General features: G+C 34.6%; 1 protein-coding gene across 2 annotated transcripts; it reads right to left on the minus strand.

Moving 5' to 3' along the window:
- Positions 1-3,487: 3,487 nt before the first annotated feature.
- Positions 3,488-8,620, minus strand: LOC114321032 (phospholipase D beta 2-like). 2 transcript variants are annotated; one of them, XM_082868000.1, is made up of 5 exons: positions 8,047-8,620; positions 7,333-7,499; positions 6,949-7,122; positions 6,629-6,826; positions 3,488-3,624 (listed from the first exon to the last, which is right to left on the minus strand). In XM_082868000.1, exons 1-5 carry the CDS (start codon positions 8,159-8,161, stop codon positions 3,610-3,612), a joined length of 669 nt encoding a protein of 222 aa, XP_082724126.1. In that variant the 5' UTR covers positions 8,162-8,620; the 3' UTR covers positions 3,488-3,609. The 2 variants fall into 2 exon arrangements, with proteins under 2 accessions (XP_082724126.1, XP_082724125.1); XM_082867999.1 differs by lacking the exons at positions 3,488-3,624; positions 8,047-8,620 and adding an exon at positions 5,726-5,950 and having other exon boundaries at positions 7,333-7,708.
- Between the last annotated feature and the right edge of the window lie 5,857 nt (positions 8,621-14,477).

The following is a 14,477-nucleotide window of genomic DNA, read 5'->3' on the forward strand; positions in this document are numbered from 1 at the left end:
GTCAAGTCAAGCTCAAGATTGATTAGCTATTGAGTTGAGCTCAAGTTGGATAATCAAGCTCGATAAACAAACGAGCTGAATTTGAAAAAATTACATGGATTGATTATAGATTGGGAGAAGGGGCTTCCCATATTATTTTTATTTAAATTTTTAAAAAATGTAAAAATAGTAAAAAAAAATTATTACCGAGTTTTGAGCTGAACTCGAGCTTGACTAATATTAACGAGTCAAGTCAAGCTCAAGATTGATTAGTTATTGAGTGGAGCTCAAGTTGAATAATCAAGCTCGATAAACAAACGAGCTGAACTTGAGTTTTGCAAAGCTCAGTTCGGCTCAGCTCGTTTGCAGCCCACTCACCCCTTATCCATGATGAACATGATCATCAACCCTTAAGACTGTGTTTAGAATATGGATTTGAAAGGCAAAAGAAAAAAATAAAAAAATAAGACCTTTGGTCTAATTAAGAAGATTCTTACTACTTGAACAATATACAATATATAATAAATACTTTTTTTTTTTTGTAAATTTATTTATTTGAATTGCACACGCGCGTGTGTCAACTACTAGTGTGTATATATATATATATATATATATTATAAAGCAAAGGTTGAACTTGGTATCCTGAAACTTTTACTTCTTTTCATGCCACATGGCACGTAAAAAATAAAAATAAAAATAAAAATAAAAATAAAAAAGTTATATAACAAGTGCACTAGACTCAAAATCAAGACATTGGTTTGGGAAAGAAAACTCTTACCTAACACATATTTTGATATTAATTTTTTTATTATTTATTTTTATTTTTACTTATTGAATTGCACACAAATCGTGTGTGTCAACTATTAATATATATATATATATATATATATATATATATAATCAAATAGATGGAATTGAAAAAATTACAAGGATTGATTATAGATTGGGAGAAGGGCTACCCATATTATTTTTATTTAAATTTTTTAAAAATGTAAAAATAATAAAAAGAAATTATTATCGAGTTTCGAGCTGAACTTGAGCTTGACTAATATTAACGAGTCAAGTTAAGCTCAAGATTGATTAGTTATTGAGTTGAGCTCGAGTTGGATAATCAAGCTCGATAAACAAACGAGTTGAACTTGAGTTTTGCAAAGCTCAGTTCGACTATGTTCATTTGCAGCCCACCCACTCCTCATCTATGATGAGCATGATCATCAATCCTTAAGACTGTGTTTAGAATATGGATTTGAATAAATATTTGAAAAGCAAAAGAAAATAAATAAAATAATATATGAATAAAATATAATTACATTACGAATACATTTCTTTTCCCTTTTCAAATATTTATCCAAATCTATACTCCAAACACAACATAAATTTCTTTCAGTTTCATTCACATAATGTTCTTAATTTTTATGTTTAGCAAACGTTATTTAATTATAGAGTAATAATATACAAATATAATTTTCATACAAAATTTCTATACAAAATTAGGCGACTTCTTGTAGTCCTTTCATTTCTAATCAAAACACCTACTATTATTTTCATTATTTTACGAATGTCATTGACACATTATTCTCTCTCTATATATATTTGTATAACTTTATGTTTGTAATTCATTTTTCTTCTCACATCTAAATTCAGTTCAAGTGACAAGACTTACGACATGAATCTTGGATCTCTACAATGAATAATGTTTGAGGGCCCGAAATTAGGGGCTCGAATTTGGCTCAAAACCCAAAACAACGTCGTTTTGGGTTTTGATTTTTTTTTCCTTCCTTTTCTTTCTTCTTCTTCGTTGAGTTGAACAGGGGCGAGAGAGAGAACATAGAGGCGAGAGCGAGAACGCAGGTCGTCGTCGTCCCAACTCGTCGTCGTCCCAGCTCGTCGGCGTCCCAGCTCGTCGGCCGATCTCGCAACTCGTCCCTCGTCGCTCGTCGGAATCGCAGCCCCGCCTCCACCTCTGCCTCCGCCCGCCGCCGCCTCCGCCTCCACCTCCGCCTCCGCCTCCGCCTCCACCTCCACCTCCGCCCGATTTTGTTGGCCCCTCCAGTCAAGTTCTTCTCCTTCTCCTCCTCCTCCTTCTTCTTCCCCCTAATTTCGAGCCAAATTCGAGCCCCTATATTCGGGCTATGTAGCATTGCTGCTCTACAATACATTGCCTTTTGATGTTTTTGATTCAGTAATCTCAAGATTCACATTATTTCACCACAAACTACGACATGAACAATTCCTTGTTTAAGGATTAAAACTGTGATACACCCAAAAAAATAAAAAAATAAAAAAAAAAACTGGAAAAATTACAACAAAAAAATAAAATAAAATAAAACTCCCAAAATTCAACCCTTATAACAAAACAAATCTTGAATTTTTAATTTTATTAATTTAAATTCTAATCTTTCGATTTATTTTCAATCTAAAGAATCAATTTATTTCTATTAAGTAAGACATAAAAATTTAATTCAATCATTAAACTCAATATAAGTGTATATAAAATTTCTAAAATACTATTTTTGTTAAATTTAATGATTAAAATATTATTTTTTCATCAATTTTACATAAATAGAAATAATTTAGATTGAAGACAAATAAAAAATTTATAATTTAAATTGACAAAATTAAAAATTCAGAATTTATTTTACGTACTAGTATAAATGCTTATAAGGCTTAACTAGTATCTTGAAGTCTCTAATTACAACATGCCGAGTGATTTTTTTATTATTAATTTCATTTTTAATAGATTTAGTTTCAGTGTTTTTGGTATGGTTTATTTTTTTATTTATTATAAAAAACATGCATAAAAATAAAGAGGTGATAATAAAAATAAGTCCATAAATGACTTATTTGAAATGTTCCCAAACCAAACCTTAGTTTCAATGCTTTTAAAAAACAAGAAAAAAGAAAAAAAGTTATAATTACTTATTTCAAAATTATGGAGCTTCCCTTAGAATACAACTTCACATAGTTTAAAAAATATTCAATTTGTGATTGTAAGAGGGCCCACTTGAAAGATAAAATTAAGTTAAATTTATTCTTCAATTTAATATATAACCTCTAATTATTGGATTGGAATTCTCCTCTTCTTCTTCTTCTTCTTCTTCTTCTTCTTCTTCTTCTTCTTCTTCTTCTTCTTCTTCTTCTTCTTCTTCTTCTTCTTCTTTTTTTACATTTTTTTTTCATTTTATAATCTTCTTAAACCTTTAAATAAATCCCAAACAAATAATATTATACATTTGTGCACGAGAGAGTGATTTTCTATGTCAAAAATAAAAACTAGAGTTGATTTTGTATGTTTGTCAAAAGAATAATGAAAATGTTTAAGCTACACAAAAGTATCTACTAACTTCCCGAATCACAATATTATACGCTTGTGTGAGAGATAGTGATTTCCTATTTATCCAAAAATAAAACCCAGAGTTGATTTTGTATGTTTGTCAAAAGAATAAAAACTATCAAAATTACGTTTATATGTGAGAGAGTGATTTTCTATTATTTTATCAGAAAAAACCAACAACAAAACAAATAAATTATCAGAGCCAGGTTTCGATCCTGGGACCTGTGGGTTATGGGCCCACCACGCTTCCGCTGCGCCACTCTGATTAGATGCAAGACAAATTATTTGTAATTCCTTTATTTGGCATTTTCCTGCAGGTGTTCATGAAAAATCTATGAAATAAATGCATACATAACCAAAATAAAATTAAAAAAAACTGATGTATAAACACTTAAATGCTAATATGAATAGATAAAAAAGCAAAATAGAACTCTTAGAGCACCATAATGAAGTGACTAAATTTGGGTGTTAATGTGTCATATAACATAAATATGAGGCCTTGTTTGACAAAGGTTAAAGCTTGATTTTTTAGTTTAAAATTTACAAAAAGATAAAATAGATTAAAATAACTAATAAGACAAAATGTTACATCAAATTTATAATCATTTTACTTTTTCTGTCACAAACAATACATCCAACTACAAAAAATTCTAACATCTTTCCAAACACAAAAATTTTAACCTACTAAAATAACTAAAAACTAAAATAACCTACTGAAATAGCCAACTTTCCAAATAGGGCCTAATTTATGTGTTAAAAATTTATTAATTTAGAGTGTACAATGATGTGTTAAAATGTACATTTAGTGATATATATAAAACTAATAAAAAAAATAAAAATAAAAATAAATATACAAGTGATTTTTACATCTTTTTTTTCTAACTACTCTGCCATGGGACAATGTGGTTCCCCCCCCCCCCCCACCCTTCTCTTTCTTCATGGCTTGGCTAAATGAGTTCAGATCCTCTCCAATATTGAGTCACGTCACTCCACTAAAAATTTGTGATTTAGATTAGTTAAAAAAGAAAAATACAAAATTCCCTCTGACACTGTCTCTCTCCCTCACTGATGTGCTCTCTCTCTCTCTCTCTCTCTCTCTCTCTCTCTCTCTCTCTCTCTTTTCTAATAAAAATTAAAAAAAATTATTTTAATCTTTTTCATTTTATTTTCATAATATATATATATTAATGTATACCCGTGCCTAAAGGCACGGTGTAAATAATATTGGGATTGAAATATATTTGTAATTTATATGTATTATACCCTCTACAGAATTCAATTAAAAATAACAACTCCCCCTAATCCTAATGCAAATTAAGGAATAAACGTATAAAATTTATAATGTTCATTAAAATTAAAATGGTAAACTAATGTTCTGCAATTATAAAATAAAATTAACCAAACAATGCACACCAACTAGTATTCTGCAATTCTAAACAATTAAAATTGGATACCAAACAATGCACACCAGTGCTCTGCAATTCTAAAATAATTTAATTAAAACAAAACAACAAACAATGCACACTAACCAATCATCTGTAATTTAAAAAATTAAAAAATAAATTAAAGTCAAATCTTATAAAAAACTTTTCAAATGTGAATGTAGGACCAAAATTTGGGTCCTACTCATCACAGACCAGAACACCAACATTTATCTATCGTAGACATTGGACCTATATATACAAAAGAAAATGTATAGTAAGAAGATGGGTAAATTAAATAAGAAAAATTGTAAATAGGTGATAACTTTACAAAATATTTAAAAACTCACTGATTTGTAATTTTTCCAATGAAATAAGATGAGTAAAGAGAGCCCATATTATAATTTGGTGCAAATCTCCATCGTCCTATGAAAATAGAAGAAAAGAGAATTTTATTAGAAGAGAAGCAATTGATTAGATATATTTCATTGGTACAAAAAAGCATGAAACCTGTTCTAGCAAAGAAACATGCTGTAGATGAAAAATTAACAATTATACATGAAAACGTTATAAATCTAATTCATATACCATGAATAAAATATCACATTTAAGGAATTAATAAAAAAATCACACAGATATACAGATGCCAAACTACTAATCCACCAATCATTTTCCGCCACCAAATTTTACTAAAATTAAATAATTTATCAAAATGAGTTGTATTTTCACTGAAACTATCAATAAAACACATCAATCACTTAGTACTTTGCTTCAAAGAATTTAACTCCAAACATTAACTACAAACAGTTGTTTAAACTACAAACAACATCAAGAAAGAAGAGTAAATAAAGCATATTTCATATTTTAAATCTAGATTATTGTGTCCCTCATTGACAAAGCATATTTCATATTTTCATGAATAGAATAATCAAAATACTAAAGAGCAAAGCTAGAATAATCAAAGTACCAAAATTTAACAAAAAAACAAAAGCTGATTTTGAATCAAAAAATAAAAAGGAAGATGATTTTTTAAATGGTGAAAGGATTAGGAGTAATTCATATTTTAATGAACAGAGCAAAGCCAAAGCCAACCATATCTTATTGTGTTCTATGGTCTTGAATACATGAATTTCACATCACAACCTCTAGATTGTCAGGTCTTTGCTGGAATGATTCCCGGCAAATTCAATTCCTTCACTCCTCAAATTCTCTAAAACTATACAAAAAAATAAAAATAGAGTAGAAGACTGTGCACCATGAAATGACATGCTATATATGAAAAAATGTTATAATTGAAGGACCCTCCCACCCTTCTAACCAACAATAGAATGTAGAAAGAAAAAAAAAAGATCACAAAATTTTCTCAAAAAATCACCATTTTAGGGGAGGCATTTCATCATACATGGGCTAGTCACCGTATCACAAACCAAGGAAAATTTCTTAACCCGAACAAATATTAACCTAATTTCTTTTAGTAAATAAATTGAATAAATAAATTGAACACACATACATGTTCAAAAGAGAGAGAGGACCAAAAAATGGACAATTGTAGAAAATGCAATAGATTAACATCTTCACAATATAAATTCCTACCATAATTCAAATTAAGCTCAACCAAGAATCTACATTCAATTTGAATGTCATGATCAAAGCTAAGAATGAATTTGAACAATAAGAAGAAGAAAAAAATATGCTCCATATGTAATAGAGAGAAAGGGAGAATAAGAGAGAAGACATTGTGCTCCAACCACTAATAAAACTTGGACAGAATAGAAATTGCTGAGGCCATTATAGAATAAATGCATACACAAACTCTGATTCATTTTGTTTCCATAAATAAGGGATTCTAAAATAAATGTGAACAATTCAATATAAATATCTCATGAAAGGTTACCTGTCTGTGTGGATTGGATAGTTTTCTTGCCCAAGTATAATGAGGTTGGTAGGCTCCCATTGCAATCTCAGTGTCTCTAAAGCCCTCCATTGAACACTGATTGATGTTTGCAGACCCTATAATTACATACTCGTTGTCCACTATCATGCCTTTTGAATGCACATAAATCATGAATCTTTGGCTTTTCCGACTCAGTGCCTAAAATACAAAAATATAGATCATTTATGTACATACTTGACATAGTGAAACTGAAAATTACAAAAATAAGCGATGAAAAATATTGGCTAAACAAAGTGTTAATTTAAAAATAAAGGAGAGACCTGAGGACTGTTTGCTGCAGCAGAACGGTCTGTGCTTAAACTGTCACTGCTTGCAACTTCACGGTTGCCAAGACAAAAGAAGTTCAAATAGTCTTGTGGGGTGTATTCATTCTCAAGCCCAACCTCCACTAAAGCCTTGTAAATGGTCTCATACATCATTTGCATTGTTTTGTTCTGTACAATAAATGAGAGATAATTTCAAAATCAAAAATTGATCCTTCTGAAGTATATACACTGTTGGGTAGATTAATAGAATTTTTTGATTTCCCATTGGAAATAAATTAATCCAATGAAAAAAAAAACCAATAAAGTTATCCATCTCTGAAGCTGCCTTTAAAATGTAGAAGTACAATGTTATGCGTTGAAGTCATAATTGGTTCCTACCTGCCAAAATAAAATCCTTTGTGTAGCAGCACATGTTGGATTGCCTTCTGGCCACATTGGAATAACAATATAAGCTACAAACCTCTCACATGCTCTGATTTTATCAGTAATTTTAAGTGCAATTTCCATGGGAATCAAAATGTTCGCACCAGCAGCAAGAAAATATTCTCACAATCAGTATTCAGTAAAGGAATTTCAAGCATAAAAGCTCAGGAAAGCATCTACTTATTGTCGTATCAAAGGCCACTTCTCTCTTAACTAAAACAAGATGTAGCAAATCAAAAGAACTACCTTATCCTATTAAACCCTCCACCGTAAGTAAAGACATAGGAAAAATCCTCAACCAGTCTCCTTGTTTGCTATAACCAAGCAAGTTTCAAAGAATTCCCCCCCCTCCCTTAAAAGCCACTTTTGCAAACCAAATTTCATGCCAAAAGTGACTTCAACTACCCAGTTTTGAGATAATCATTAACCATGCTCAAGTCCACCAAGTATTCTTAAATTGCATCAATTTTTTCACCACAATATCTAATATTGCATAACATAAACAAAAATGCCTGATAAAACTTTTTAAAGTTTTGGTTAACACAAAAATAAACTATAGAATTATAACGGTGCAAACTAACCAGTTTAATCTGGGTTGGGTAGTCTTCGGTCTATAGAAAAAGAAATATAAACATCATGATTTTTGCATATGAGGGAATAGTTCCTTACCTACGTCTTTATGGGAGCTCCAATTGTATGAAGACCCTATGAAATATTGATTTTCAATATAGATGAAATGTTGAGCAGTACGAATAGCCTTTACATATGCTGTATGTATGCTCATATCAGGTTCTGGTAGAGAAAGTAATCAAATAATATCCACAAAATCAAAATAACCTGTTCACAACCCGAATGTTAGGATTACAAACCCAAAATAAACAATGGAAAATAGCTCTAAAACAAAACCCTAAAATAACCTGTTCATAGCCCGACAGAGAGAATTATGAAGCGGGAAAAATGCGAGTTCGAGGACTGGAGAGGCAGACATAAACACAGAGAGAAGGGGGAGGCAGAAAATCTTACCTTGCGAGACTGGAGAGCAGAGTTTGAACAATAAATCATCCGAAAAACTCCTCTTCGTAATTTATGATTTCAAAATCAAAACAACAATAAAAAAAAAAAAAAAATCTGTTCACAGCCCGAATGTTAGGATTACAAACCCATAATAAACAATAAAAAATAGCCCTAAAATAAAACCCTAGAATAACGGAAAATAGCCCTAAAACAAAACCATAAAATAACCTGTTCACAGCCCGGCATAGAGAATTATGAAGAAAGAAAAATGTGAGTTCAAGGACTGGAGAGGCAGGCACACAGAGAGAGAGACAAGGGAGAGGCAAAAATCTTACCTCGCGAGACTGGAGAGCAAGTTGGGAGCGAGTGAAGAGGGAGGGTAGGAAAGAAGAAGAACAGAGAGAGAGAGAGATAAAGCCGAGTTCGAGAGGCAGAAGACTGGAGAGCAACGGAAGATGGAGGGTAGAAAAGAAAAGAACAGAGAGGGGAAGAGAGAGATAAAGAGCGAATGGGGGAGGAGACGTGGGAAGGTGGAAGGCTGATGGAGAGAAATGTTTGGGCGGGAACTACATAGATCTGATCCATTGATATATACACAGGATTGATATAGACCATTGGATCAAAATGTATTTTTAAGACAAATTAGACATTTTCAAAAACCCTTCTCTCTTATTATATAGATATAATTTTTATATAAAATTTTAATTTTATAAAATTAATATCATTAAAAATATACCTTTAAAATTAGACTAATGTTAAATATATTTAATAAAAAATTAAAATAAATAAAAAGTAATTACTATGCTTTGTTATGTTTTCAAATTATTATTTTTTAAATATAAAAATTAATTTGATAAAATAAACACAAAAAAACGTTTTCAGTTTATATTTACAAAAATTTAAAAAACTCAAATAAAAACTTGTTTGGTAAAATTTTTGATTTATAAATCAGTGGTCTCAGTTTATAAATTTGGCCAAAAAATGTAAACTCAAAAAATGTATTTCTGTTTTGAGTTTTCAAATTTTTTTTTTTTACCACCTAACACTAGCCACCACCTGCCACCATTTTTCACCACCGTCTTCTGCCACCACCACTCACCGCCCACCTGCCACCACCACCTACCACCCGTCACCACCAGCCACCAGCCACCAGCCACCACCTACCTGCCACCCACTCGCCACCACCACCCATCCCTTGCCGCCACTACTACCACCCACTACCCACCATCCACCTGCCATCCATTCGCTACCACCCACTACCTGCCACCCGCCACTACCATCCACCGCCTGTCACCACCACCCGCCACCTACCAGCCACCATCACTCACCAGCCACCTGCCACCACCAGCCACCCACTACCATCACCACCAGCCACCTGTCACCCACCCAATCGCTACCACCACCCACCCGCCACCACCACCACCCACCACTCGCCATCTACCCACCACCACCGGCCATCCGCCACCCACCTGCCACCACCCGCCATCCGCTACCCACCTGCTACCACCACCCACCACCCGCCACCACCACCACCACCACCACCCACTCGCTACCAACAGCCACCGTCACCCACTCACCCACCATCACCACCCACCACCCACCCGCCACCACTACCACCACCCATTCGCTACCACCTGCCACCGTCACCCACTCACCCACCCACCCGCCCGCCACCACCCACCACCCACCGTCACCACTTTTTACCACCGTCTTCCGCCGCCACTTGTCATTTCTCACTCTTTTTTATATTTTTAAAATTTTTTAAATATTTTTTCAAATAACAAACGCGTTTATAATTTATATTTTTTTAAAAATAAACAAAAAATAAATAAAAATTAATTTGTTAAATTTTTATAAATATAAATTAAAAACATAAACGTTACCATTGACCTTGCCCATCAAAGGGGATTTACCCTCGTTGCCGTTGGGGACTACTGATGTTTGGCTTTCCATATGAGTTCCAACCTCTTCATTGATTAAACGCCATTGGTTTAATAGCTAAATGATTAAAAACCATTGGATCGTGAGGAAAGGTGAAAAAAACAAAAAACAAACGATTGCCGTTTTTACGTGGGTGAAAGAAAAAAAAAATGATTATGTTCCGTATCATTATGTTTGGATGAAAAAAAAAAAAAGTATGATTTTTCAATTATCTTGTTTGGATAGAATAATAAGGCCTTATTTAGGAAGTAATAGTTTTAGTTTAGGGGTATTTTTTTTCAGGTCCTTGGTATTATGATTTTATAGCATAAAGGACACCCAATATTTTCATAATGTCTAAGGTCCATCAACAATATTTTCATAATGTCTAAGGTCCCTCAACCTTGATCCAGAGAAATTTCAGTCCAGAGAAAATTCGTCCAGAGAAATTCTGGCCCAGAGAAATTTGGTCCAGAGAAATTTCAGTCCAGAGAAATTTCAGTCCAAAGAAAATTGGTCCAGAGAAATTCTGGCCCAGAGAAATTTGGTCCAGAGAAATTTCAGTCCAGAGAAATTCTGGCCCAGAGAAATTTGGTCCAGAGAAAATTGGTTAGAGAAATTCTATGAACAGTGACCAGGCGAATTTCTCTGGACCAAATTTCTCTGGATGAGTTTCTCTACTTTTCTTCTCATTCACATCTAACCAAAAAAATTTTCTGCATCACCAAAAAAAAAAAAAAAAAAAAAAAACAACAACAACAACCCAGAGAAATTATGTTTTTGGTATTTGCTGGAGAAAATGCTCGTCTTTGAAGCCTCTGACGAAGATGGAACTGGTGAAAATGTTGTAATTCTCCAGTGGAGCAGTCATTAAATGGCTTGGAACTTATTTCCTCCATTTCCCTTGAGAGTTTCCCTGACAATGACCCATTAGGCTCGATACTGTTAGATTGACCAGTGTTCTTTGAATGTTGTTCTAGGGATGTTTTGGTAACATTGCTGTTTGAAATTGGAGGACATGAAACAGGATCATTTTTAATCAAGACAGGTTCCAAGCTTGGGTTTCCTTTGTTCTTCACAAAATATTCATGGTCCAGTGTATGTGTTTGCATATCCATGTAACATTGGCCAAATGGACTTCCTAAAATTCTTTCTTTGCTGGTATTGTTAAAAGAATATGTACAACATTTTGAATCTGCAGAAACGGAGATTCTATCGACGATGAAGGCAGAGAGAAGCTTAGCGTTGGAGAGAGAACGGAGAAGTTTAGAGAGAGAGAGAGATGAGTTTTGATTTGGTAAGGTCAAATTTCTTTGTGATATGTTTAGGGACCTTAGACATTAAAAAATAATTTTGTGGATCTCTTCCATTATGAAAAGTGGGAGAGGGACCCTAGACTAATTTTCCCTTTAGTTTAAAAGTCAAAAAATTATTTAAAAAAAATTAAAAATGTTATAATTTATACTAAAAAGTCAAAGATTTCATTTTTTTTACTTTTTGTACATCTTTTCATAAAAAATTAAAAAGTCATTTCAAACACACACACACATATATATATATATATATATATATTTTACCTCATATTTTAGTCAAAAAGTCATAAAATTATTAGAATAACCTATTTCCAAACGAGACCTAAGTAAGAGAAAAGAAAAGAAAGTGTATTTCATTATACCAAAATAACCTTTCATATTAATAAGTTACATTTTTCATAATGGTAGTTTTGATATTTTAAACAAGTTTCATTAAACTCAATTATTTTCTCACTAAATCTCACCACTTTAAATCTCACCACTTTTGATGAGAAACAAAACACAAATTTGGCTAGAGTTCATTTTCTACCATCTCTCATCATTTCTCACAATTTCTCAAATTACTTAACTATTCAAATAAATGAAGAATTTTCAATTCTCACAATTTCTTTTATTTTCTCACCAAATCCCTTCATCCAAACATAGTGCGAAGTGTCACCATGAGGTTTTAGGTTCAATGTTATGGACAGAAACATACTAACTTATCTTTATCACAAAATAATAATAATGCTGCTATGATTATATAATCTTTCTTTTTTGGATAAATTACACCGACCTTTTATTTTAGAAAAAATATTTAATTTACGTAACATTTTTATTTCTTTTCGATCAATAATTCATTAGTTATATAAATAAAAAAATGATATTATCATCTCTTTTATATTAAAATATAATTTTTTTTCTTGTTTATTCTTTTGCCTTCATATTATTTGCATACATTTCAATTTCTTTAATTTTTTTTTAAAAAGAGAGGTCGATATAATTATATTAAAATTATAAAACTATTTGGGAGCTTTTTTGATAAATTCACTTTCTAAGAGTTTTGTTCCATCCAACCCATATTCTTTTTGACTATTCCATTAGGTCCTATTTGAGATAAAAAGACCAAAATACCCTTTTCATCTACTTATGTTCCATTTAGTTCACATTATTTTCTTATGTTTCAATAAGTCCTATGATTGACATAATTACCAAAATACCCCTAATGTGAATGTTCACACCGTCAATGTGAATGTTCATATCGTCAGTGTGTAGGGGCCCGGCCCATGTCGATCCTCATGGGTGCCCGAAAAAATTCGAGTCAGGCCGAGGCGGGCCCGTGGACGGCCCGAAACCCATCCGCGAGCCGGGGCGGGCCCGGCCCGTTGACAATGTGAATATTCACATTGACATGCTAACATTCATATTAATAGGAGTATAAAATTGGCCCGCGTCCCGTGGCGGCGCGAAACCCGTCGGCGGCCCATGGGCGGCCCGGGACGGGCCCGACCCGGTCCGTTGACAATGTGAATATTCACATTGACATGCTAACATTCACATTGATAAGAGTGTAAAATTGGCCCGCAGCCCGACCCGTGACATTGTGAATATTCACATTGACATGTTAACATTAACATTGATAGGAGTGTAAAATTTGCCCGTTGCCCGAAGCTTGCCCCCCGCCCGGGGTAGGCCTGGTTCGGCCCGTTGACAATATTCACATTGACATGTTAACATGCACATTGATAGAAATGTAGAATTGGCCCGCGGCCCATGGGCTGCCCGAAACCTACCCACGGCCTGGGGTAGGCTCGTTTGGGTCCGGGCCCGAGCCAATGGGTCGAGTCTCGGGTCGGGCCGATGGGCCTAGGCCTAGCCTTAGGCTTGGGTCGGGCTTGGGCGGGCCTGGTCATTTTTTTTTTAATTCTTTTTAATTTTTTCTATCAAAATTTTATTATTTTCCACAAAAAAAGACACTAGGCCTCAGCGCGGGCCGGGCCTCGGACCGAGCCTTGAATGGGCCTTAACCGGGCCGATGGGCTGGGTCGGGCTTCACAGTGATGGCCCAGGCCCTAGCCTAGGGTCTCGGACTAGGCTCGAGCCTAGGCCCAAATGAGCCTTTCCCGAGCCACGGGGGGGTTCGGGCAGCCTACGTTCTTTTTGACAATTCCATTAAGTCCTATTTGAGGTAAGAGGACCAAAATATCATTTTCATCTACTTATATTATATTTAGTCCACATTATTTTCTTATGTTTCAATAAGTCCTATGGGAGACATAATTACCAAAATACCCATAATGTGAATGTTCATATCATTAATGCATAGAGGCCTGGGCTGGCCCATATTGAGCCTCGTGGGCGTCCGAAAAAATCCCGACCGGCCCACGGGCCAAAAAATTAGGCCCAGGCCCTAGCCCTAGCCCTAGCCCTGGCACAAGGGTATTCGGGCTTTGGACGGGCTGATGGATCGAGCCTCAGGTCGGGCCGTGGGCCTAGGCCTAGCCTCGAGCTTAGGTCGGGCTTCGGCGGGCCTAGCCACTTTTTTTTAATTCTTTTTAATTTTTTCTACCAAAATTATATTATTTTCCACAAAAAAAACATTGCGCCTCGGGCAGGCTGGGCCTCGGACCGAGCCTTGAATGGGCCTTAAGCGGGCTGATGGGCCGGGTCAGGCTTCAAAGTGATGGCTTAGGCCCTAGCCTAGGGTTTCGGATATGCTCGGGCCCGGACCCAAACGAGCCTACCCCGGGCCGTGGGCGGGCTTCGGGCAGCCCACGGGCTGCGGGCCAATTCTACATTCCTATCAATGTGCATGTTAACATGTCAATGTGAATATTCATATTGTCAACGAGCCGAGCCGGGCCGGGCCTACCC

Source organism: Camellia sinensis, chromosome 5 (assembly GCF_055761805.1).
Source record: "Camellia sinensis isolate YWXY chromosome 5, ASM5576180v1, whole genome shotgun sequence".
In the NCBI taxonomy this organism is placed as follows: Eukaryota; Viridiplantae; Streptophyta; class Magnoliopsida; order Ericales; family Theaceae; genus Camellia; species Camellia sinensis.